The sequence below is a fragment of the Polistes dominula genome, unplaced genomic scaffold, assembly GCF_049000335.1.
Source record: "Polistes dominula isolate Pdom_NZ unplaced genomic scaffold, Pdom_raw_medaka contig_20, whole genome shotgun sequence".
Taxonomy (NCBI): domain Eukaryota; kingdom Metazoa; phylum Arthropoda; class Insecta; order Hymenoptera; family Vespidae; genus Polistes; species Polistes dominula.
The window spans coordinates 801,278-827,450 of NW_028301147.1; the positions used below are offsets into that span (position 1 = coordinate 801,278).

At 38.1% G+C, this 26,173-nt stretch overlaps 1 protein-coding gene across 2 annotated transcripts in view; it reads left to right on the plus strand.

Annotated features, from left to right (window-relative positions):
- Positions 1-6,503: 6,503 nt before the first annotated feature.
- LOC107067419 (protein Wnt-6) overlaps positions 6,504-26,173 on the plus strand; it is a 40,368-nt gene continuing 20,698 nt past the window's right edge. Inside the window, exon 1 of one of the 2 annotated variants that reach the window (XM_089177365.1) lies at positions 6,504-12,500. In XM_089177365.1, the coding sequence (XP_089033491.1) occupies positions 12,439-12,500 (62 nt within the window). In that variant the 5' untranslated portion in view covers positions 6,504-12,438. Of the gene's footprint in view, positions 12,501-18,766; positions 20,232-26,173 lie in introns of those variants that run through there. The other variant, XM_089177366.1, reaches the window with a different exon arrangement.

Here is a 26,173-nt window from a genome sequence, read left to right on the forward strand (position 1 = left end):
TTATTATAGTATAATTATATATATATATATATATATATAATTTATATTTATTTGAAAATTTTTAATCGGATTTATATAAATGATAGTTGCATTGTTAATACTTGTGATCTTATCTATTGTCATTTTTCTTCTCGCAATCTGTGTAAAACGAACGATGAGTAAAAATCATCATAATCATCATTATCATCATCATTGTAGTTGTCATGATCAATGTCATTGTAAGATAACTTTATCTTTAACGATTAACAGATCACGATCTTTTTATTTTGTCGTTCGCTTATTTAGTTGTAAATCTTTCAACGACGAAAATCTATCCAACAAAGAAGTGTTAATTGCGTTTATTACAAAGAAGCAGATCGATCTCGAATGGGAAAGCCTATCGATTGTACGATCGAAACGATCGTTCTCTCGCGATCTTATCTAACACAAAGGGGGACCATTGTACGATTATTAAATAGGATGATGATGCTTTATTATATATCGATGTTAGTTGCTTCTTCTACTCTTTCTTTATGGTCTTTTTCTCTGTGGGTTGTCCTGGATCTCTCTTTCACCACATCTCCCCTTGTGCGATCGAATACCGCGAGAAACAACACAGTGTCTCACGTCGTCCAAGTACAAATCTCAATCCTCATTTCTCTCTTTCTCAATACTACTACCATCAAAAAGATCTCAACATTGATCGAAATAAAATTTCAATCATTTCTTTTTTCTTTTTTTTTTTGTTCATTCGATTAAATAGAAACAAGATCTTTAACTTTCATTTCAAGTAATTCGTTGAAATTTGAGTTGTCTTGGTTGTCTGGCGAGTTTTTGCTGATTTTGATGGAAAATTGAAACGCAAATACATTTAAGTTTTCTTTTATTTATGAAATTTTATATCAGTGCAATTTCTCTTACACAATCTTTTTCTATCTTCATGTGATAACTTCACAAACTTCTAAGTTTTTTTGTTCAGCAAACAAACTTAAAACCACTCACTGCAAAATTACCACGAACTTTTCGTACAACCAAATATATTTTACAATCCATATTTAGTCCTATTTGCAATGTAATTTTTAACTAAACATCTTTTTCATTTAAAAAAAAAGATAAAATAATTAATTATTAGATAATTAAATTTATAAAACGTTCTTAGAGAAAAACTCAGTAGACAAGCATGTTGGGTTAGCACGTGCGAGGAACACGTGTCGTGGGTCTCCAAGGATGGTCAGACGAGTGGAAGGGTGAAGGGAGGATGGTAGAGGGGACTTGAAGAAAAAGAAAAAAAAGAGTCAATCCTTTTCGCGAGGATGTACAAGAGAATAAGGATGAGAATGAGAATACTAAGAAGAAGAAGGAGGAGGAGGAGGAGGAGAAAGAGGAGGAAGAGGAGGATGAGGTTTATTAACGTTTTGTTTATACTTCTCGATTAGAGCTAATCGATCCTACGGCAAAATGAGGCATAATATAGAGTCAAGACGGCCTCGTAAATACTCATTTGCAAGGGACAACAATCTTCCCTTTCCCTTCGTTGACTTTCCATTGCCGCCCAAGACGACTCACGCTTCGTTACGCTTTATACGACAACATCCAGAAGGACGAGAATAAGAACGACGACGAGTGGAAAGAGGTGGAGGATATTTAACGAATACTCGTGGGAATTAACGAGTACGTTAATTGGTTCGTTTTTTTTTTTAATGCTTTCAAGTAGATACAAGAATTAGTATTCAACTTTTTTTCTCGATGCAAGAATACCTGTCCATTCTGTTGCAGGTGTTCGTACTTTGATTTTCAAGAAGAAAACGATATCATTCACGATTTCCAAGATTCTGGTAGTAACAGGTCTTTACCTTTTACATAATTACTCAAGTTTTTTTTTTTTTTTTTTTTTTTTTCATTACAGCTACCTACCCAAATCGCGAATCAAATCTTTGACCTTTTTCCCACGATACCTTGCGTTTTAACTTTCGTAAATTTTCATTGGACAATTAGCACGAGTTAATTCTACCTTTTTTTCTTTCGCATTGACAGCAGCATAATCTTCGTAATTTGCAATCAATTCTATGAGAAATGTTAAAGAACAGATTTTTATATCGAACTCTCAATTTCATTTGATGGCTCTCTCACAGAAGATCGCAGTTGAACAAAAAAAAAAAAAAAAAATTATTAGAAAAGGAGAAGAGTGTACTTATGACAAAGCATTTTTTTGTCCAGTGCGAACCCAATCCAATGCGCCGTGTAATGCAACCTTAAAGCTTACAATGCAACCTTGGCCACCTATTGGGTTAGGAGTCGTCCAAGATGTTTCTCATTGTTTCCCTATTCTATGGGTACCAATTTTCCTAAGATTTCATCCAGATAAAGGATTTCGTGAATGAAACTAATCCCCGTATACGGTGCATCCTGCTATTTCCCCACCCTCCTCCTCCTCCTCCTCCTTTTCTTTTATTTTCATTCAATGAAAAATGTCCGCCCTCAAAATCCATTTGGTTTCCTTCTCGCACGCATGTACGCACATGATGCGCTCGTATTTGAAATATCTTCAAAGATAATTCTATCGAACGACCATCATTTTTCCTATCTTTTTTGTTTTTTTTTGTTTAATCTTTATCTTCTTTTTCTACTACTACTTTCAGAACCCCAGACCCAACCCATCCCTTCCCCTTTATTTCTGACAATCCTAAACGCGCGAGGTAGATCCGTTTCTGTTCTTTTTAAGGGTAGCATTATCTCATAATCGAGCGAATGATTCTGCCGTTCGACGGGAGTGGTGGTGGTGGTGGTGGGGGGTAAGGGACTAGCATCGGGGACCTAACCGAGCAAACGTTCGAGTTCGTTAATGTTCACCTGTGAGAGAGAGAAAGAGAGAGAGAGAGAGTGGATCTAATGAATTTGATGACTCCTTTTTCTCTCCCTACTTTTGCTTCCAACCTAACCAAAGTGTATCTCTTCTTTCATTCATTCATTTTTTTTTCGTCTTCTTCTTCTTCTTCTCTTCTTCTTTTTTTTCGGTTGTTTCATTCTCTCCGGTCTCGTTCTTCCCTTTTCCATTTAATTTCTTTTCATCCCCACCCTTATAGGAAGCCCGAGGCTTATATCTTCAGCATCGCGTAAAACCCGATGTCTTTACGATCATGGCAATAAATTGAATTGCCATGGTGATGAGTGTTTTTAAATGGCTCGTGGAACTCGTGGAATTCCTCGTCGAATTTCAGTTTACATTACGCGTTTTTTTTTTTAATCCTAATCATTTAACGAATTATGTATATATATATATATATATATATCGATTCGTTTGGGCCTGAATGTCGAGGGGATGAGAAAACTGGTTCGATTAAGTCATACCAAATTACAAATACATTACATTTTTCGTATAAATAGTTTATAATCCTAATCATTTAACGAATTATGTATATATATATATATATATATCAATTCGGTGGGGCCTGAAGGTGGATGGAGTGGGGGTAAAAATCTTATTTTCTTTTTCCTCCGTTTTTTCGTATAAACAGTTTGAACATTCGTATCTTCGATAAGGTTGGCAAAAATAAAAAGAAACAAAAGTCAGTTGCATCTGTAAAATATATTAATACAAATAAAAACAGAATTAGAAAAAGAATAAATACGAGGATAGATGACAGTAATGTGTATGTGTATGTGGATGTGTGTATGTGTGTGTGTGTATGTGAGTTGAGTGGTGTGTGGCGAGGTGCGTGGCGAACGCCGAGCGGCTTCGTAATTAACAATCCATTTTGTATTCGGCTCACCTGATCGCGACGTGTGCGGTCCGTGACGTCATAATTCGGGGCCCCTTCGAGGCGTACCGCCCCCTTAATGCGGGCTCCGACACCTCGACTACGCGATGCAGCACGCACTTTTCTCTTCTCTCTCTCTCTCTCTCATCTTTCTTTTACTCTCAACCAACTCGTGGGGTTTCTTTCTCTTCTCGCTTTATTCCACCGAGTCCTCCTCGAGGGGCAAAAGAAGAAGAAGAAGAAGAAGGAGAAGAAGGAGAAGAGGAGGAAGGAGGAAGGAGGAGGAAGAGAGGGATAGGAAGCTTCCTCCTCCTCTAACCTCTTCTCAGTGCCTGAAGATGCCTGTGGATGCGGTATATACACCTCGAAGGCGGCCAAGGGGGATATAATGGCTTGGCCGGACTTCACACGATGCCGACCGGTACACCGGCCCGGAGGATGATACAGACCTCAGACGGTGAGAGGGAAAAGAGAGAGAGAGAGAGAGAGAGGTGGGGACGACGAGGAACGTCGATATACATGTAGAAAGAAGGTAGGGTAAGAGAAGGACAGAATAGGAACGGACCTCCGAGCAAGGTTCTTGAATCGCGGAAAGAATCGCAGCAACAGCAACCAGCAACAGTAACAGCAGCCATCCTTCGAAAATTTCTATCCCTCTCTCTCTCTCTCTCTTTCTCTCTCTTACTCTGTTAGTCGATCGAATCGTTAAATCTTAAAACGTTTTATATCTTAGGTTAGATTTTCTCCTTGAGGATGGGAAAGAGTACGAGCAGTGTACCAACCTAACTACCAATACTTATATTTTCTCAACAATATTTCTTTTTTTTCTGTTTTTTTTTTTTTTTTCATTTATGAAGAAAACGAGTTACCACGCGTTATTATTTCCGCTAGATTACCGATATATTTTTGAGAAGAAACCAAAAAAGAAAGAGTAAATGTGAAGAATAAGAGAGAGAGAAGGAGAGAGAGGGAATACCAAGTTGAGTTCAGTTCTTCCAGGTCTCGCGTGGAAGAATCGGAGGGTGGATCCTGTTACTCGGCTTTGTACGAGGCGGCCCCGTCTGACGGTGCCAGGCCGCGGGGGCCTTATTTCAAGACCGTATCGAATCAGGCACGACAATCGCCCTAATATCCACACGAATGCCGTGCCATGCTATGCCGTGCACTGCACTGCAGTATAGTGCAGTGTTGCACTCCACTCCTCACACCCTTCTCAACATCGTCGCACCACACCGACCCTTCGAGGTGTAAGACGAAGAAAGCAAACCTTCCTTCCTTCCTTCCTTCCTTCCCACCCTTTTCTTTCTCCTCCTCCTCTTCGTCTTCCTTTTTCAAGTAAGAGATCCTTCTTCCTTCTATCGACGACTTCTTTACACCGTAAAATAAGGTTATTAGTCCCCATAATATACGATACCTTCGAATTACGTTGTAATTTTGTATTTTTTTTTTTAGATACACAGAGTATAAAAATATTTTAGGAAAGGAATGGTTCGGACACACTCGATAAATGGATTAACAACTTTGGGTCTAATTGCTTTTGCTGGATTGGAACCGATTGTAAAAGATTGTGTTGGGTGTTCGTTCGTTTGCTGAGTTGTTCAGTTTGGTTGGTTGGTTGATTGGTTGGCCAGTCTTGCAGCCATCATTGATGAGATTAGGGTAGTGCACGCCCATACGCATATATCCTATGTATATATGTATTTTAATAATATAGAAATTAGACTCACACACACACACACTCACACACACATACATAGATAGAAAGATTAATATCTTGGCAAGCTTATCTATCTTTGGTCGAGATACCATTTAGATTGTTCAACCTGTTGCGATGAAATAACCTGTGCCAATGTGTGTTTATTCACCACCATTCCTTTCAAAATTTCAATCATTTTACAATCCCAATATAGTCGTCGTTTACTTCCGCATTGTAGAATTACGATTGGTCGGCCTTATTCTTATCCTTGTTCTCATAGTTTTCCCTTCTCTACCCACCCACCATTTTTTCTAGCGTTATCGGTTCTGTTATCGTCACTAATGCCACTCTAATACCGGGTATATTGCTTTAAGGAATTTTCAACGATATGACCAACTATCGTTGACTCGTTCATTTTTTATGAGCTTGAGTGTTGTTACGTGGTACTTTATTTTTAGCTTTGAGTTAGATACCTTTCTCAGAATGTTTATATTTTTAATTTCTCAGAGATTGATGGTGGTGGTGGTGAATTATCGTCGAATCTATGCAAGAAATTGTCGAACGTGAAAAGACACGTACGATACTTAAAAAAGAATAAAGAATGAAAAGGAGGAGAGAAAGTGGTGGAAGAGGAGAAGGAGGAGGAGAAAGGCGTTTGGTAAAATCGCTAAAATCGTTAAAAATGAAAAGGCAGCGAGAGAGTGTGGTCCTGTTCTTTTCTGGAGGCCCATCAGAAGCGGGTCTTGAGGTCCAGCAGGGCGGTGTTATAATTTGAGGCGGTTTCAGGGAGGTCCCGGAGTTCGGGACCAGGGCCCACGAAGAGCCTGGGGCAGCAGCCGAGTTCAATGAAGTCATCAGCTAGCCTCGGCCCGTGGCGGTCTGTTATTATACCGTGGTACCGCGCCACCGTACTCCTTTTGAATCTACCTCGGCCTCTTTCATTCGCTTTCCTGACTACCTCCTTCTCTAAATCCTCACTTTTTTCCACATCGTGCACGCTTCTACTTCTACATAAGAGTTTGTACGAATCAATTGATTGATTTAAAAAAAAAAAAAAAAAAAAAAAAAAGAAAAGTAAATCGGGAACGTGTTTATCGATAATCGTACGTTTTCCTAAATAGCACTTGGAACTTTGCTTGCTGCTTTCTCTTCGATAAAATTACCTAACAACAGTTTGAAAATAAAACTAATAAATTAATAGTTTTTTTTTTCTTTTTTTTTTTTTTTTATGGGCGTGAGGAACGTGACAACATTGAAATTATTCGATACATTTAACAACCATGATATCATCGAGCAGAGCTAGTATATTCTATTTGAAACGTTTTATTTCATTTCTTTTTTCTTCTTCCTCGTTCAGGAAACGTGGCTAAGGATAATAGCGCTATTTACAAGCCACGACCCTCTCTCGTTTAGTTTTCTCTCCATTCCCCCATTGTAATATCACGCGTGTAAGTTTCTCCATATCGGCGGAGTCCAAGCTCCGTTTGAATTCTTCTGAAAGTCGTCGTAAAGTTGGCACGCCACCACGGTGCGCAATGCTAGCCAACCAAGCAGCCAGCCAACTCACTCGCATAATGCACCATACTCGGTGTGCTGTTCGCTTGTCCTTTCGTCCTTTTCAACGACGTATTCCGAGCGCGCTCTGAGCTCGAGTCACCTTTCCCCTTTCGTTAACATCGTTTCGCCGCTCCTAAAACGATCCATCTCGCTAAAAGCTGTGTGAACTTTACGTACCAACCTAACACAGACTATGGAATAACGGCCCATGTTTCTCTTCTCAGAGACGATCCTCATGTATTATTATTTGTGTCGTTGCGTTTTATATGATTGTACCGTTCTTCGTATTCTTATGTCTCGATCAAACAAAAAAAAAGAAAAATTAGATAAAAGAAATGAAACTGCGTTCCGGGATACCGGAACGATCAAGAAAATCAAGAAATAGAAATGGAGAAGAGTATAATATCAAGATATACTAGATACGTAATACAAAAAAGAAAAAGAAAACTAGTCGGTTTGGATGATAAATGTAAAAAGTAGAAACTACTAAACTTGAGTAAAGGCCCGTTATTTATTCTCAAGGAGTAATCTTCTCGCTTTCGTTGAAACGTGCCCGTCTCTTGCTCGGCATAGTTTTATTTTGCTAAAGACAAAACAAAGATAGATAGATAGATAGATATACATACATATGTGTATGTATATGTGTTACTTATGCAACATCCTGTAAGATGTAAAGGAATAATCATGGTAAAGTAATATAATTGAGAAAGAGGAATAGTAAAGACGACTACTATGACTACGCACCGAGGACGACAAGTGGAGAACAGGGGTCTAACTCGATCGTAGTTTGATCAGCCAGCCAGCCGGTTAGCCTCCTTACCCTTTTATTCGATTCTCGATCCATCGTCTTACTCGTCTTAGTCGTCGTTGGTATGGCGAAACACATATCGACGTCTCTCCTATATGGTTGGGATCTTATGGGAAATAGAAAGTAGCTACGCAGCAGCTCACATTGAAACACGGTGCAACCGATGGCAGTGGCAGCAGCTACGGCAGGTATACGTTTAGCCTACGTGAAATTTACGAGCGTACTGTCTCGTAATTACCATTGTGGAAACTCGCTAGAGAAAGACGAACGCAGCAGACGCTGGCGCGTTCACCAACACACACACACACACACACACACTTACATATACATATACATATACATATACACTTAGAAAGAAACAGAATCAGAGTGAGATAGAAATATGCGCCGCGTGAATCGTCTTAAGGCCAACTTCTCGTAAGTGGCGTGTAATTGCAACGGCGCGCGGGTTTACTCGGGCATCCGTTTACCCACTTTGATCGCAAAAGCAGAATTGCTAATGTTAGATAGATAGAGAGAGAGAGAGAGAGAGAGAACGGTTCGCATCGGATTTGCCGCGCTTATTAACCATAGAAACGGGCAAGCGCAAGGTTTCTGCCGCCGTATAAACTCGTCGCTTAGAGAAGACCGATCGGTATCTACCGACTCGAATTAACGATCGTTGCCTCCGTAATTTCGAAACCACCTGAGAGAAGAGAGAGAAAGAGAGAGAGAGAGAGAGTACCGCCTACAGATAATTGGGGGAAGAAATAGACGATAGAGTATTCGCTGTTTTACTCGAAACGTCCGTGAAAATTGCTCCACGTATTTCGATATTCGTCACGGTTACGGAACACCGTTAGACCTTTATACCGATTCCTTCTTACCAATCTTTATTCCCCGTGAGCTAAGTTCTATATTCAGCATGTTCGTATAATATACTTTTTAGATTCTCTCTCTCTCTCTCTCTCTCTCTCTCTCTCTCTCTCTTGTGTTCTCTTTCAATTTAGGTATTTTCGTGAGACGATCGGACGAAGATCTTTCGGAGAAGACAAAAAGTTTGACGTCTCGAACGAGTTTCTGTCGTCGGTTGTCTCGGTTGACGGTGGTGATGGTGGTGGTGGTGGAGGTTGGTATAACAGCCAACTATCTCGATAGCCTCTTTCGATGGAATGCACATCCTCCTTCGTTTTAAACATCGTCGACGAATAGACGGACGAATGCAAAATTCCATGAGTATATCGTAAGTTGGATGACGAGCAGTGGAGGGCGTAATAAATCGAGGAAACGTCAAGTGTGGAAGCAGCCTGGGGCCCTCGGGTAGAAAAAGGGCTCAATCTTTTGCTATACGAACGTTCTTTCTTCCTCGTGGGACCGATGACACGGGCACGGTCTCAACCAGCCAAGATTTTCGGCTACTCGGTCACGAGTTGCAAGACTTTGCTTTTGCGACGACGACGACGGCCTTGCTTCGCGAGATCCTTCGCAAAAAGTGTAGTCTCCCTCTGCCCCTTTTCCCCTGTTCTTTTCTGTCCGACCGTTCTGTTCGTCCTGCACGGTCGTCCCCCCTTTTACCATCCCACAACCAACGTTCCTTCGTAGATTCGTAGCGGCGTATAGGGTCAAGGAGACTTTAAAAAGAGAGCCTGCGTTATTTCACAGAGACAAGGAAAGTTCCCAATGGTACATAGCTCGTTGTAGTTGAATTTGTTCAGTAGTAGGAGGAGTCAAAGACGGGGGTAAAAGAGGTTGATATGCGGCGGCAGGTACGACCAGGCAGGTTCTCAGGAATTCACGACTCATGCGGCAACCGGGTGTTCGAGTGAAACGTATAATGGCATTTAACGAAGAAGAATCGAGAGAGGTAGCTAACAACGAATCCATCCGAGCTCTCTAACTCAGCTCGAAATTGCTGGTTCAGGCTAATGTCGAAATTAGAGACGTCGAACGTCTTAGGGTATTGTTCCAACACCCTACCACAATCGTTCCCTTGAATAAGACGGCGCGTGGGAAAACCTCCTCCTTCTTTCATTATCATCTTTCTACTGTGTCCTGGCGAGAGATGACCGTAGACGTTCTGTGATCTACCTTTGGATAGATCGCAATTTGAAATTCTTAGCACGAACTAGACGATGCCTACGTAACTGCTGGTAAAACGCGCGTTAAAGATAACTCACGAAGAGAAACTTGAAAAAAAAATGTGTGGGAGAGAGGTGAGGTGAGGTGAGGTGAGGAGGAGGAGAAGAAGAAGGAGTGGAGAAGAGAAGGGAGGAAAGAATGGTAGTAGAAGTGGGCTTGGGATAGTTCCATCTCCTCCTCGTCTCTGAAAACTGGTCTGGCTAACTCACGGACCAGAGAGGGAACAGAGAAGAGGTCTCTCGGAGGAGCTGCATTCCCCGGTAATTAGTCTCACCCATAAATTACTGGCTATTCCGTGTTTGTGTTGGTCGCGCGCGAGTAGTCTTTGCCAAGACAATTCGGTTGAGCATCCCCCCGGTTCTGTTTTCTCTCTCTCTATCTCTCTCTCTCTTTCTCTCGTCATCCCTTTTCCTCAGACTTCTCAGTCTGAAACTTTTCTCTTTTACAATCTCTCGCGAAATCGAGAAAGATGTATCGTGGTGAAGAAAGGTAAGAAAAGGAAAGGGAGAATGATCCCCCCAGGTACGGTGATGATCTCTCTTGGGGCGCCGAAGAAAGGAACCCGCTGCTAAATGAGCTGTAATGTGGCCCCCCTGCTGAATCTTCCCTAACCTTTTCTGACCACCATGAACACGTATCCACGAGAACACACGTATCTTTCTAACTATATTATCGTTTCTTTTTACAACTATAATATAACATATATACAAGTCTTATATTATTACAGTTGTCATTTTGATACATTGTACTAGAAAGATGACACTTGAGAAATAGTGGAAGGGTGGTAAAACTGAGTAAGGAACATCCCTGGTCCTATCATTTCTCTAATGGGTAACTAGATTTTGGTTTCTATCGCAGAATCTTTAGGTTTATTCGAGGAAAAGGGACATTGGTCGAAAAGGGGGGAAGATAGAGGGGAAGAAGAGTTGATGCGGTTGCTGGTCGGCGCCGCCGTGCGGCGCTCACCTGCCTCTCTCTTCGTAGCTCGCAACAGTCTCGCACGGAGAGCGATCGTGGCCTCCCTCTCTCTCTCTCTCTCTCTCTCTCTCTTTCTCTTTTTTCATCTATCTATCTCTATCTCTGTCTCTCTCTCTCTCTCTCTCTTATTCTCCCACTCTTTCTTTTCCATCTTTTTCCCTCTCTCCTCACGTGAAGCGGCAAATGCGTCGTCTTTTTCCACCTCCTCGGACGGACACGTACGATGCACGTGCCGTCGTCATTGTTGTTGTTGTTATTGTTGCCCTTTTCCTTTTGTAATATTATTTCAAGAAAGGTGCGTGATATCTTTTCATTTCTTCTTCTCCTTTCTTATCAATCGGATTAGATTAGAAAAATAAACAATTTTATTATGAACAGTAGTTTTTTGTTGCTTTTTATTTCGCGGTGCTGTTGTTGTTGAGTTTTAGTCGTGACGATCGATGGTGGACGACGTGGTTATGGTGGCGGCTACGACGGCGGTTCTTTTCTGGGGAAGAAGACTAAGAACAAGAAGAAGAAGAAGAAGAAGAAGAAGAACGAAAGGAGTAAGTGGAGATGGAGGTGGTGGTGGTGATGGTGGTGGTGGTGGTGGTGGTGGTGGTGGTGGTGAAGTAGGAGGAAGAAGAAGAAGAAGAAGAAGAAGCAGAAGAAGAAGTTGGTGGGGGCAACTCTTCTCTACTGCCCAGAACTTGGTTGGGTGGGGGTAAAGCAACACTCAAAGATCGTGGTGACGTAGTTCTGGCAGGAACGCGACGCGTTTTTGTCCCCGCCGGAAGAAGAAAAGACCGTTTTATTACGATCCGTTTTACTACGACTGCCTGCTTGCCTGCCTGCCTGCCTGCCTGCCTGACTGCCCTTCCTCGCGTTCTTCGCGGTGGCCGCCGGTGTCTTTGGGTGAGGAAGGGAGAGAGAGGGAGAGAAGAGGAACGAGTCCGTCCTCGACTAACAAGGGTGGGGATACAAGAAGAGAGAGAGAGAGAGAGAGAGAGGGCTAGTGACTTTGACGAGACCGGAAGTCAAAGTTCTTCCGGAGCGTTCTCCTCCGAATCGCGAGAATCGAATCCCTCTCGCGATACCGGAAGATGCTTCGTCGTCGTCGTTGTCTACCGAACGGGGACAGATAAACCGAAAGAGAGGGGATTCTCTTCTCGTCATGAAGGTTTCGTCCTTATCCGTTTCTCTCGACTTGGTCTTTCCGTCCTTTCTACTTCTTTTCGCACGCGAACTCAGAGAAAAGAACGTCATCGTACTAACGTCAATTATCATCATCATCATCATCATCATCATTATCATCGAGTTTCGGTCTAATTTTGTTTCACCTCCCATGGGAGGAAGGAATCATAAAATAATCATTAACGTATCAAGAAAAGTAGAGTGATTTGATATTATCTCGCGTTAGATCGGTAAGAGGACTGTAGTAAGGTGAAAGGTGGTCGAATTTTCTTTCGTAAGGGGAGTTTTTGGTGCACCAAGGAAGATTTTGAACTTAAGAAAAATTATAAAGGAAGGAAGGAGTTTGTAAAAGAGGGGCAGAGGGGACGGAGATGCGCCCCGTTCTCCTTGCTATCTACCTCCTCCTCGTCACCCCGATTACCGGATCGTTTTGGTAAGTTTTCTCTTAGAATTTATCTTTCCAATCGTCCTACCATAAATAAGTTTCTTAACGTTTGTTGGATCTGTTTCGTGTTAGAGACAAAATCTTTTTTCTCATTTCGGGAATGTGGCATTTGAAATTCTGAAAAAGTGTGCGAGAGACTGTTTTTTTTTTTTTTGATAATAAACGCCACAGTAGTAGTAGTAGTAGTTATCACGTTTCATTGTCAAACCGTTATCCGAAGAAAAGCCGTTCTCGTTGACGTTCCGTTGACGTTTGAGAAAAAAAGAGAGAGAGAAAGAGAGAGATAAAGAAAAGTAGTCAGCACCAGTTAAAAGAAGAAGATGAGGTGTTTAACACAAAAAAAGAAAAAAAAAGAAAAGGGACTCTGTCCTTAGCGCCGCGACACGTGACGACCATAAAAAAAACTTATGGTTCAAACAAACAACGCTAAACGTACACACGCGTCACTCTGCGTTAATACAACAACTTTTGGTATCTGCTGCTTGCTTGGTAGCGTTAGAAAAGTACACACGCACGTTAAGTTAAAAAAAAAAAAAAAAAAAGAAAGAAAAGAACACAAGGACAAAATATCTAGGGAAAATTCTTTTTTTACTCTTTTTTTTTCTTAAGTGCTACTAACCTTGACGAGTTTAACGACAGAAGTAGAAGATGTTAACGACGAGTTTCTGTGTCTGGAATATCCCACTCTATTCATGGGAACACAACACACCTTTTATCTTTTTTCAATCTCTCACCTCTTTTTCTATTCACGTGCGATTTACTTTAATTTTTATTATCACGTTCTATATTTTTACAATGAAATTTTAAAATCGTTTACGATGAAATAATACTCAAAACGATCTCACATTTTTTCCATTTCATCTTGACGATCATTCGATGTTCAAACTAACTCGTAAATTGATATAATCCAACTAATTGATATCAAATTATGTATCTTTTTTTTTTTTTTTTTAAATTAATATTACATAACGAACTCGTAAAAATGGTTCTTACAAGTGTTAAGGCGTTGTTAAAGACGTTAATTAGATGTAGGGAGGTGTCGGGAAGGTGTTTACCTTTGAGAAAGTACGAGTCAAGAAAGTTCAATCGTTGTAAAGAAATGGTCGAGTTTTCAATCATACGACATATCAGACTTATCAATTACCCCCTAGTTACCTCCACCCCCACACCCCCTAGTTTAATATTTCACCCTTTCGCGTTAAAAACGATTAACGATGTAGTAAATCCTTATGACGATTATTCACTTACCAGTATCACAACAACGAGATCTCTACGAGCGTGAGTCGAACGATTGAAAGTAGATATATATATATATATATATTTATTCTTGGTTTTATAGTTGGTAATTGTAAAGCCGCGGCTTTTCGTTTCCATCGGTCGGCGAAACACGTCTAAGATTTACGCCTTCGCCAATGAATTATTCATCGTGGTAATTTATCAAGCATTACTTTGCTAGATTACTCGTTCCCTTTCTTTTCCTTTGCAAATTCTTCTTCTTTATTTAGTTAAAGGTATGTCATTCGCAAATGGGGCAAATGGGAAAGAAAAAAAAAAGAAAAAAAAAGAAAAGAAACGTTCGTTCGTAAAAAAAAAAAAAAGAAAAGAAAAGAAACGTCTGTGGTGTATCGCGTACTATGTGCCCCATTCTCGTGTGATGGAAAAAGAGAGAGAGAGAGAAATAAAAAGAGAGGATTGTACGTTGGGAAACGGTAAATTACTCAGTAGCTCGGAGTAGGCACTGTGTACTCCACTTTGGTATGTAAATGTTTACACGACGATATAACCTTATCGCGTAATTGCTACCCAAGAGAGAGAGAGAGAGAGATAGATAGAAAGAGATTTAAGTATCCGGAGATGAATTGTCATCTTCTATCTCTATCACACTTTCGTAAAGTAATTCGAACGTTCGTGTTAATTTTTGATTAATAGTTTTCCGTCTATGTAACACATTATAATTATAATTATTATTATTAATTGGCATTAGGAAGAGAAAAGTTCATTGGTACAAATACCAAATCCTGCCAGTGTTCTCATCCCAAAGTTTGACCCCTCAATTCACGGTTTTCATAGCGTGGTCTTTTCAAAGAACAAAAGTAAAATGACAATCGTGATTTTTAGAATGTAAAACAAAAAAAAATAGATATGTATACTTATAGGCGACCTTGAGTAGGTAAAATCGTGTCGGGTTGTGTTCGTAAAAGGGCTAAGAAAATGGGGGTAGAAGAGAGAGGTCCCTTTTTTAAAAGGGCCTCCTTCAAATATTGGTTTACGATTTAAAGGGTATTTTCTGTTCTTAGAGTCAGATGTGTTGTACAATCTCTCAGCTCGTTAGTTGAGTAGTCAGTTATGCGCGTTTATTTCTTACCTGTTCTTAACCACTCGTCTCTTCTCGTCGGTGTTTCTATCAGCGCGTCTCGCAGCCCTTCCTCGCCGATCCGTCGGCACCATGGACGACCATGGCGTGTTTGATAAATATATTAGGAAGGTAGACCGTTTGTTTTGATAACAGGTATTTGACGACGACGTTTCAAGTTGGATGACAGAGAGAGAGAGAGAGAGAGAGGAGAGTGGGTTTTAAATTTTTCTTCAAACGTTCAAGAAGACTCTTAACTTGACTCGTCTCAAACTTTAAATATATTTTAGTTTTTACTATGTTGTTGTTGTTGTTGTTGTTGTTGTTGAGTGTAGATACAAGGCTTTTTTAAATCCATTACCCATCGCAATACGAATTTTAGTAAAATAATGCATATAATAATAATAATAAAATAATACATATAATAAAACAATACGTAATTTCGCAACAACAAAAATTAAATTAACTTTATAATGATATTCATACTAAAACAAATAAAATTATTTTTTGCAACAATTGTATTTTTATTGAAATATAAAAGTGTGTAAAAATTAAAATAGTAAGAATTGTATGATATTTTCATGAAGTACAAATTTTACGATCGTAATTTCATTTAAAAAGAAACAATTTGAAAATGCATCGTAAAAAAAGGCCATTGGTGGATAATGGGTTAAAAAAAAAAAAAAAAACGAAACCCTGACGATTCTCAAAATTATTTTCACGATTCTCTCATTCTATGGGTTATTTGCTTCTGTCTATCTCTTTTTCAATGGAAAGATTTGAGCCGATTTTTGCAGGACATTCGTGAGATCGTAAATCGTAGATCGTCCGTCATCGAGTTTGCAAGTAACGTCCTTCTCACGAGAGAAAGAGAAAGAGAGAGAGAGAGAGAGAGAAAAGCACGGGACCCGATTACTCCGATCGGAACCGGATTCTCTTTCGTCGATCGGCATTCTCCGCTTTTTTTCGCGACGAATACTACCCCCTATCTCTCTCTCTCTCTCTCTATCTATCTATCTCTCTTACGTTAAAGCTAGTTGGAAAGGACAGAAAGGGACGAAAGCGTAGAAAGACGTTCGGGAACCTCTGGATGAGAAAAGGAGGATTCCCTTCGCGTGGACAAAGACGACCAAAGAGAGTGGTGGTGGTGGTGAAGGTGGTGGAGGTGGAGGTGGAGGTGGAGGAGTAAAGAGGGCAAAGAAGTGAGCGAGGATGGACAATGGTCTCGCTCAAAGCGTCACCCGTAAATCTCGTTGAGCGCGTATAATTTGTAAGTCGGCAGGTTTCTCTTCTTTCTCTTTCGCCAGAGAGAGAGAGAGAGAGAGAGAGAGAATCTTCGCGGATATATATTCCTTTCTTTCTCTCTCTTTTACTCGTTGGTTCGCTTGGTTTGCTCGGTGGTGGTATCCGGAGAAACGCGAGGACACGGGGAGGACTTGGGGAATACACGAGCTTCGGTTCCACGTTTCTTCCTTTGCCTTCCCTTTCAAGTCCACCTCCTCCTCCTCCTCCACCTCCTCCTCCTCCTTCTTCTTCTTCTTCTTCTTCTCTTCTCTTTCTCTTCATTTCTCTTTCTATCTTTTCTACGTCCACTTGGAGCGGTTTTTCTCGACTCTGCTGATTTTACGGCATTTAACTTTCTTAGCCAAGAGAAAGATATAAATAAAGTAAGAAAAAAGAGTTGTGAGTTTTCAGTTTCTATTGGGAACAAATCAAAATGAAATGAAACGTTTGTTTAAAAAGAATTCGTAACAAGGTACCATCCAAAATATTTCTTTTTACTTTCTCTCTCGTATGTATTTTAAATTATCCGAGTTTAGAATGTGACCCCATAACGTAGAAATACACCGACTGTACAACAAAACCGGGACATCATTATTAACGTCATCAAATCACGCCGATTAAGATGAGCAGGTGGTCACGTGGCGTCGCACATGGGGGTGAATCGAACGACGGTGCATAAAATACTGATGAGTATACCGAAGACGTAGATGGTAGAACAATATTATTTCGTGATCTTCAAGAAATGGTCTACGAGGACCCCGACTCAGGGACGAGAACATTGGCGGTATTTGGTTTAAAAAAAAAAAAAAAAAAAAAAAAAAAGAAATACTTTCTCTTTCTTATAGAAAGTTATCAAAGATATGAGAATAATTGCAAATCAATGCTTGTATCAGCAAACTTGCAAGACGAGAGGATTCGGTTGCAGAGGAACAACGATAATAAAAGCGATAGCGTTCCGGTCGAGGTCTCGCACTCGACAAGTCGGCCAATGAGCCGCAGTGGGCAGTCCGCGACTACGTTCACGCTGGTTGGACAACTCGATGCTCTCCCTGCCCCCCTCCCTCTCTCCCTCACTCACTCTCTCTTTCTCTCTTTCATTCTCTATCTCTTTTTCCTTTTTTTGATCACCCTCTCACCTGTGCTGTGCATCGTACTCGTTGCTTTCGCGCGAGGTTGCTTGCGAATTCCCCCAAAAAAACGAGAACGTACCTACCACCACTTATGTTACTTTTTTTTGGTTTTTTTTTTTGTTTTTTTTTTCTACTCTCTTATAATACTCTTCTCCTCGTATTTTAATAAACAACCCCGTTGTTTGTGAATTGTCGATTTTTCACGGTCACGTTCATAAATATCTCGTTTTCTCTCATTTCAGCAAGCTCGAATCGAACGAAAGGTCCGAGAAATTCTACTCTCTAAATTCTCATCGGTTACGCTTTACGAAATAATAAAACATTCACGACGCGTTCTATTACGTTTTGACTTGTTTTTTTTTTTTTTATTTCACGATATAGGTGGTCAAACAAGAGTCCACACACGAGATTCTCACTTACCTCTTTTTCACTTTTATTCCGTTGTTCCAGACACCCCATCCCCCACCCCCACCCCCATTTCTTACACCTTTTGCACTTGACTTTCACCGTAGTATAGTCTTTCTGTTTTCTATTTTTTTTTTCTTCTTCTTCTTCTTCTTCTTCTTCGAGAGCCCATTCTTTTCCTCTCGTTCTCTCACGAGCCACCACAATGGCTACGAATGATTTACCGGGAGTTAACCCCCTCAGGGTGGCCAATCGGTCACGGTTTTGCCGTACCAATGGTACGGTACTAATGCGACTTTATGCGAGGCGTGAGTTAATGCTCGGATGCTTTTTTCAATTTTCTCCTTTCGTCTTTCCCCTCCTGCTCTGCCCTGTCCTGCCTTGCCCTGCCCTTCGTACCTCTCTTGGTTCCTCATCCCTTTTTCGTTTTCATTCTCTTGAACTCGCATAAGAATCCACTCAATAATTTGACCATTGATTTTGTTGTTGTTGTCGAGAAAGAGATATTGCGTTCACCGATCGTTTCCGGTCATTTTGTTGAGTCCTGCATTTTGTATTTAAAGGACGATCGATTTTTGTGGAATTTATTCAAAGGGGGGTTTATTTTTTTTTTTTAGGAGAGATAGGCAAACTCTGAGAAAGAATTTCAAATTATTAGATTAAACGCTTGTATGGGTGCAGCAGCACCCTGCTATGTATGGAATTTAAAGAGGCTCCGGACTATCGTCGATTATTCTAATTTTATTGGGCTACTTTCCAATTATCGATTTCATTATCGTTACGTGCCAGGAATAATTGTTTCCCCCTTATTTTAAATTATAACATGTGCCTCTTATCGATGATGAGATGATTTTCATCATCCCTCTTTCATTAGTCCCACTTTTTCATCAGAGACACCAATTGAACCTCTCGTAGTTTCTGTGCTGTGCTTCAAACAAGCGGATAGGATTTATGGTTGTTAAGGTTTGCAACTGTTGTTGCTTGCTTGCTTACAATTTCGAAGTTTTTCAGTTTTTCGACCAACACAACAAAAAGAAGAAGAAGAGGAGGAGGAGGAGGAGGAGGAGGAGGTAGAAGGGATTCCTTGACATTCCGAAAGAAACGATCCAGGCGGGCTCCTTCAGTGGCCTGACCCTTGCCACCAATTTGTTCGAGAGACATTCTCGTTTCACTTCAACCTTTTTATTCATGTCGCACTCGCGTTTTTACGCCTTCTATAATTTTTCTTTTTTACTTTTTTTTTTCTATCAACCTCCAAACATTCCGCGAACGAAACTAAAAAAGAAAAAAGAAAAGAAATGAAAAACAAAACGAATGTTTCGCAAACATTGCCGACTCTCGACGACTCCTCTTCGATTATTTCCACTCAAGTTGAAAGTGAAAATACGTGAATCAAAGTTGAAATAGAATTATTTAAGTAAGAGGAAATTCAAAGTCACAACTTGGGGTTGTTAAATACCATGCGCTTAATCTAAATCATTTCTCTTGTTGCTTCCGTCGGCGTTGGCGTCAGCTCTGGCGTCTGCGACGAAGAAGATGACAAAAAGGAAAATGAAAAGAGAAATAGAGAAAGAGTGAGTGAGTGAGTGAGAGAGAGAGAGTACGAACGAGGAAGTACAACATCAATCGTCGTCGTAGAATAGCAACACGCCAAAAGCAACACAAGTGAATTCCCCCTTATTCGTCTACCTTTCGTCATGTTCATGGTGCTCGTTAAGAATCGGTGGGTGGTTTGAACACCTACCGTCATACCATTATCATCCAATCGTAGATAAAAAAGTAATATTAAAGAAAATCAATAAGTTGTTTTTTAGCGTATACAAAATAAAAAATATATGAAAATTTTGTTATCGTAGTTAAAATTGAACATGGAACGTCATTGGTTTATGATCATGTTGAACGTTTTATATCAATTTTTTTTTTTTTTTAAAGAAAAATAATTGTTCTTATTAAAGAAAGTTTAGAAAAGAAAAATGAAAAGAAAGGGGTAGTGGGAGGTGAATAAACTGGGAGATGAAACGTCCTTGATCGCAAGGTTTGCCGACTTCCGTCGTCGTTTCTTCTTATCCCCATGAGTCTCGTTCAATACGCCGGGAGATATTCGAAGAATTTCGTTGGACCAAACGACTCTTATTCTCTTCTTCCCTCTTTTCAAAAGCCAATAAGAGAAAGAAAGAAAGAAAGAAAGAAAGAAAGAAAGAAAGAAAGAAAAGTGCAGATCCTCTTTTCGGGCCCGAATCGAAGAGCAGCAGCAGCAGCAGCAGCAGAGTCCTCACTCGCGGCCCTTGCAACGGATCCTTCCTTTCTATTCTTTTTCGTTCTTTTTGGTCCTTTCGACTGTCCTCTTCCTCATCCTCCTCATCCTCATCCTCTTTTTCTTTTACTTCTCTTGTGTTCATCGAGAGCACACACGCCGAGCTAGCGAACGAGTAGCACCAGCAGCAACCAGCAGCATCAGCAGCAACCAGCAACCAGCAACCAGCAGCAGCTACGTTGCTCTCGTCACTGTCTATCCGAGCAGACAGCGTGGAGCTGCCTTCGAGCAAAGTGAGTGCGTCTAATGAGGCAATAAATAAGTCGGCCGCCCTAACCGGCCTCTCCACGCTTTTCGTTCGCGACGACGACGACAGATCCATCCCCGAGTTTCTACCTTTTCTTGCCTTCTATCCTCTCTTAGACCATGAGAACAGTATCACAACTTACTTTTTATTTCTCCCTTTTGTAATATTTTCTTTTTTTTTCATCCTTATTCTCTTACTATCACTTTTAGCCCTTTTTTTTTAATTTTTATTTTTATTTTAATATGTTAATCGTAACACACGTTTTATGATGAGTATTATCAAAGTTTTATTGTGTTAACATTGAATTAAATTAATATAACAATTATTATTATTATTATTATTATTATTAATATTTGTTTTGAAATGGATATTTAAAATAGTTTAGGAAATTAATACGCTTAGAATCATTTCCAAGTTCTCAGAAATGACGATGAAACCTTCTGGTGGTTAACTCCTGGTTTAAAAGAGTTAGTGTGTATCAGTGTGTGTGTGTGTTGTTTTTTGTCCATGTAAAAAATTGAATAAATTTCCTTACGGGAAATGAAATGGTCATTTTCGAGGAAACGTCAAGTCAAATATTTTCACGACGCGAGTCAAGAAACTTTGAAAACGTTTATCGGTCAAAGATAAACGATAGGATGATTTTAAGAATCTAAAGATCGTAAAAGCGAATCGTAAACGAGTTAATCGATATCACAGGGTGAACCCAAAAAAGAGAGAGAGAGAGAGAGAGAGAGAGAGAGAGAGTGAGAGAATCACACGTAAGTTCGTTCTCTTACGTTTAGAAGAGAGTAAACCATTTCTATTTCATCCAGACACTTTTCAAACTACCATTAAAAAAGTTTTCCTCTCTCATCGTATGGGAGTTTATTAATAGTTTGACTTGTGTGTAGAGAGAGAGAGAAAGAGAGAGAGAGAGAGAGAGAGAGATACATCTGACATAACCAAGATGCGTGGAGTCAAACGCTACGTGTTTGCGATAACGTTCGTCATTTTATTATACCACAAAGTGAAAATGGATCTTAGCCACGACTAACAACTAAATGTTCAAACCTGTCCAAACTATTTCCTTTTTTTTTTTTTGTTCACCCATTACCGGTTTACTTTACTTTACTTTACTTTACTTTACTTTACTTTACTTTACTTTACTTTACTTCTAATCCCAAAATTGTCTTTCAAAATCTTCTTCATTTGATTTTTAATAGACATACCTACAACGTGAGATTTACTTCAATCACAAAATTATCTTTCAAATCTTTTCACCTGATTTGTGAAAAAAAAAAAAAAAGACATAGAAAAGTTTTCTTATTATTTTTGTTTCGTTTCATTCTTAGCATCGTTTCGTCGTTGACGTTGCCAACATATTCGTTTTCAACGATAGCATTACTAACGTGAATTCCTATTCCTAGGCGAAGCAGATTGATGCATAACACGAAATAGTTCGCATAGATTACGTAGATACTAAGAGTAAGTTAAGTTGATGCATGTGAGTAACAAACCAAGTTGCCGGAGTTAAAGTCGTTGCGCTAGATCACCGACGGAAATATCGATGAGTCGAACAGAAAGATCTCCAGAGTGGAAAATTTAGTTTTCCTGGTTAGGCATGTGAGTGGTGTGTTCAGAATACACATGTGCATGGTTTACTTTGACACACACACACACACATACGAACGAGTTGTTCTTGTGGGCAGTAGTAGTTATGGTCGCGTTTGCTTGCTATAGGAATTCTCTTCCCAAATGACGATGTCACTCTATGTCTCCCCTTGCCCTTCCCTCCCTCCCCCAACCCCTCTTCCCCCTCCTCCCAACTCCTCCCCCTTCTTTATCATCATCTTCTTCTTCATGTTCTTCTTTCTCGCGTTGCATTTACGCAATGACCGATCTTGGACTCGGATTCTTGATTCTTCTTGTTGTTTTTATTCGTTTTGTATATACGTATACTTACTCACTTACTTACTTAGTTACTTAGTTACTTAGTTACTTCGTTCTAAGGGCTCGATATATCGAAGAGAACGACCTCGAAAAGCCATGGTGCCGAGGAAAGCCGTCGTGTACGAGGAACGACGAGCAGCAACCGTCCTTAACGGAATTATTGCCATTAAGGTCGTTGCATTCCCGAGAGTCCGTCGTGTACGCGACCCGGCATCCTACCGACGCAGAACTAATGATCTTAATTAACGTTTCGTAACGAAGGTCGACTTCGAGTGAACGTCTCTTCTTCTTCTTCTTCTTGATTTTTTTTTTTGGGGGGTTTTTTTTTTTGTTTTTCTTGTATGTTCCTATCCGTTCCATTCTCTCCAATCTTTTTCGAGTTTCTCAGTTTCATCGAGTTTCATTTGACAAATGTGACCATAATTATGAAAATGGTTTAAATCATATATATATATATTTGGTTTGAGATATTTAAGTCTTTGGATATATGTATATTTATTTGAAAATTATTTTGAATAATTATAATAATTTAAATATAATATTTATAATAAGTTTCTAGTAAGGGTTTTTTTGGATCTTTGATTTATTGGCTTTTAAAATTAAAATTAAACTGCGTTTCTCTGTAACAAATCAAGTTTTTATATATAAATTTTTTTTAATATAAATATTAAATATATAATATTTAAATATTAAAATAATTTAAATAAAATATATTTATAATAAGTTTCTAGTTTGTGATTTTTGCATCTTTGATATGTTTGGCTTTTAAAATTAAAATTAAACTGCGTTTCTCTGTAACAAATCAAGTTTTAATATAGAAATTTTTGTTTAAATATAATATTTAAATATATAATAATATAAATATTAAATATATAATATTTAAATATTATAATAATTAATTATATAATAATAATATTAAAAATAACATATATCACTTTGAAATGAAAGCCAGAATGATACTAATTAAATCTCATTTCAGTTTCAATGACGTATCAAAATGTCATGTAAGTCTCTTTGACTCACTCTCTTTGCTTCCATTTTTTTTTTTTTTTTAATCTTTTTCTTCTTCAAAATGTCGTATTTTCCAGCTCATGCACGGATTCGAAGTCATCGTCTTCGTAATAACTCACGCGGACTTTAATTATCTTAATGGCGTCATCCCGTTCGTTACGATTCGAGTGTCGTATCCATCCATCCATCCATCCATCCATCCATCCATCCATCCATCCATCCATCCATCCATCCATTCATCCTGGTAATCATCCACCAACATTTCGTATCTTTTTCTCTAACTGTTGTCTTTTCTCTCAGTGATTTTTTCTTTCGTTGGTTTGTTCGTCCGTTTGTTTATTTGTTTGGTTGTTTGGTTGTTTGGTTGAGTTGGTTACTCGTTGGATGGATCGTTAACGGTGTGTGTGTGTGAGGAGGGATGAGAAGGAGGGTAAAGGATGGAGGAAGGGGAGAAAAGGGGGAGGGAAAACACCGAAGGGATTGCCATGAGATCGCGAATGATCGAGAAAGAATTCTCTCGAGACGGAAAAGAAATTACGAGCGATAGGAATGCTCGTTTACTTGTACTCACGAGAAAGAGAAAGAGAAAGATAGATAGAAACACACAGAGAGAGAGAGAGAGAGAGAGAGAGAGACTTTCGCATTTTCTCTCTGAGAAGATCGAAATTATACGCGTGCATGGATCCTTCAACCTACGATCGTGTCGTTGTCGTTGGTTGGTTGGTTAGTTGGTTGGTTGGTTGGTTGGTTGGTTGGTTGGTTGGTTGGTTGGTTGTGTTGTCTTGAAAGAATCTTCCTTCTTCTTCTTCTTTTCTTGTTGAAGTTTTTTTTCTTCATTCCCCTTACCCTCTCTTCTTCTTCTTTTTCTTCTTCCTTCTTTCCCCCCCTTAAGTCTTCCCCCTTTTCGGGGGGTGGGTGGGTGGGGAGGGAACTCAAGTCAATCGTTCTGTCGAGTTATATTTCGTTAAGGTAAGGGAAACTAGAAAGCTGCGTTTTATATACTCGCACTACTTTTCTTTTTTGTTAATTAATTATTTTTCTAATTATTATTATTATTATTATTATTATTATTATTATTTTTCTTGTGTTGGTGTACATGGGCACGCAATTTTGTTTTTTGTTTTTTTTTGTCATTGAAGGAGAAAGGGTTCAATTTGAATTAAAATATTGTACGCGTGTGTTTATATATATATATATATATATTTTTTTAACAACGTTTTGAATTTTGATTCTCCTGTCAGAATAATTTTGAAAAAAAATATATATATATATATATATATTTGTTTAAGATAAATTGTGAATTATCTTGATAATAATTTTGATTGATTTAAGAATTGTTTTTGTTTTTTTTTTTCATAATTTTTGATTATATTTGCCAATAAAAATTTATGGATACTCTGTCCATTTACAATATTCCGTTTTAATGGATGGAAAAAATTCATCGAACGTTTCATCTTCCACGATTCTTTGACAAATGAGTGGAATTTTGATTTAAAAAAAAAAAAAAAAAAAAAAAAAAATTCGCGAGAAATAGAGATAGATGAAAGATGAGAGGATTTTGAAGCTTAATCTCGTGCGCAAAATTGTATTTTTTTTTTCTCTTTTTTTTTTTTTTCATTGAAAAGGAGACGAAAGATATGGCCTGGCTAAATAACCGGCAACTTAGCGAATGTCACGTCGAGGGATTTGTGGCTTCCGTAAATTATTCTGAGTCTCTGTGCATCTTTCCTCTCTCTCTCTCTCTCTCTCTCTCTTTCTCTAATTCTCTAAACTCTCTTTTTCTCTTTTCAACAAACCGAACAAATAGCGCAAAACTTCGTGTACGTATAGTACCTTCTAGTAAATATAAATCGTCCGTATTTCCCTTGATCATTTTCCTTTTTTTTACACTTCTCCCTTTTCCCTAGAAAATGCATTTATAATTTCGATCGTGATTTGTCAATGTAATCGTTCGTTGATTTTTGTAATGAATCATTCGATCATGTTGTAATTTCAATGGTTTTATATATTTTTAAAATTAATTAACATTATTATTATTATTATTATTATTATTATTATTATTATTATTATTTTTATAATTGTATTTTGAAAATAATTTATTTCACGGAAAGTATATGTTTCTATTTAATTATATTTTTATTATATATTTCTAAAATAATTATATTATTTAATAATTATATTTTTATTATATTTCTAAAGTAATTATATTATATGATAATTATATTTTTATTATATTTCTAAAATAATTTATTTCATGGAAAGTATATTTTTCTATTAATTATATTTTTATTATATATTTCCAGAATAATTATATTATATAATAATTATATTTTTATTATATTTCTAAAAATAATTATATTATATAGTAATTTTATTTTTATTATATATTTCTAGAATAATTATATTATATAACACACACAATTATATTTTTATAATTATATTTCTAAAATAATTATATTATATAATAATTATTTTTATAATTATAATTTTATTATATTTCTAAAATAATTATATTATATAGTAATTATATTTTTATAATATATATTTCCTAAATAATTATATTATATGATAATTATATTTTTATTATATTTCTAAAATAATGATATTATATAGTAATTATATATTTTTATAATATATATTTCTAAAATAATTTATTTCATGGAAAGTATATTTTTCTATTAATTGTATTTTTATTATATATATTTCTAAAATAATTTATCTCATTGCAAATATAATCTGCACACGTGTCGTTTATGATTTCAATTATCTTTCATATTAAAATTACGTAATCTCGATTAAATAATAATCATTTATTAGATTATTATATCTCATGGATAATTATACACAGTTGAATACATATTCACGAGACAATATTAAACTAAGAAATAAATAACAAAGAATTTCCTGACAGATCACGTAACACATCACTATCGTGTTTTCATCTGCCGTTTAGTATGTGTGTGTGTGTGTGTGTGTGTGTGTGTT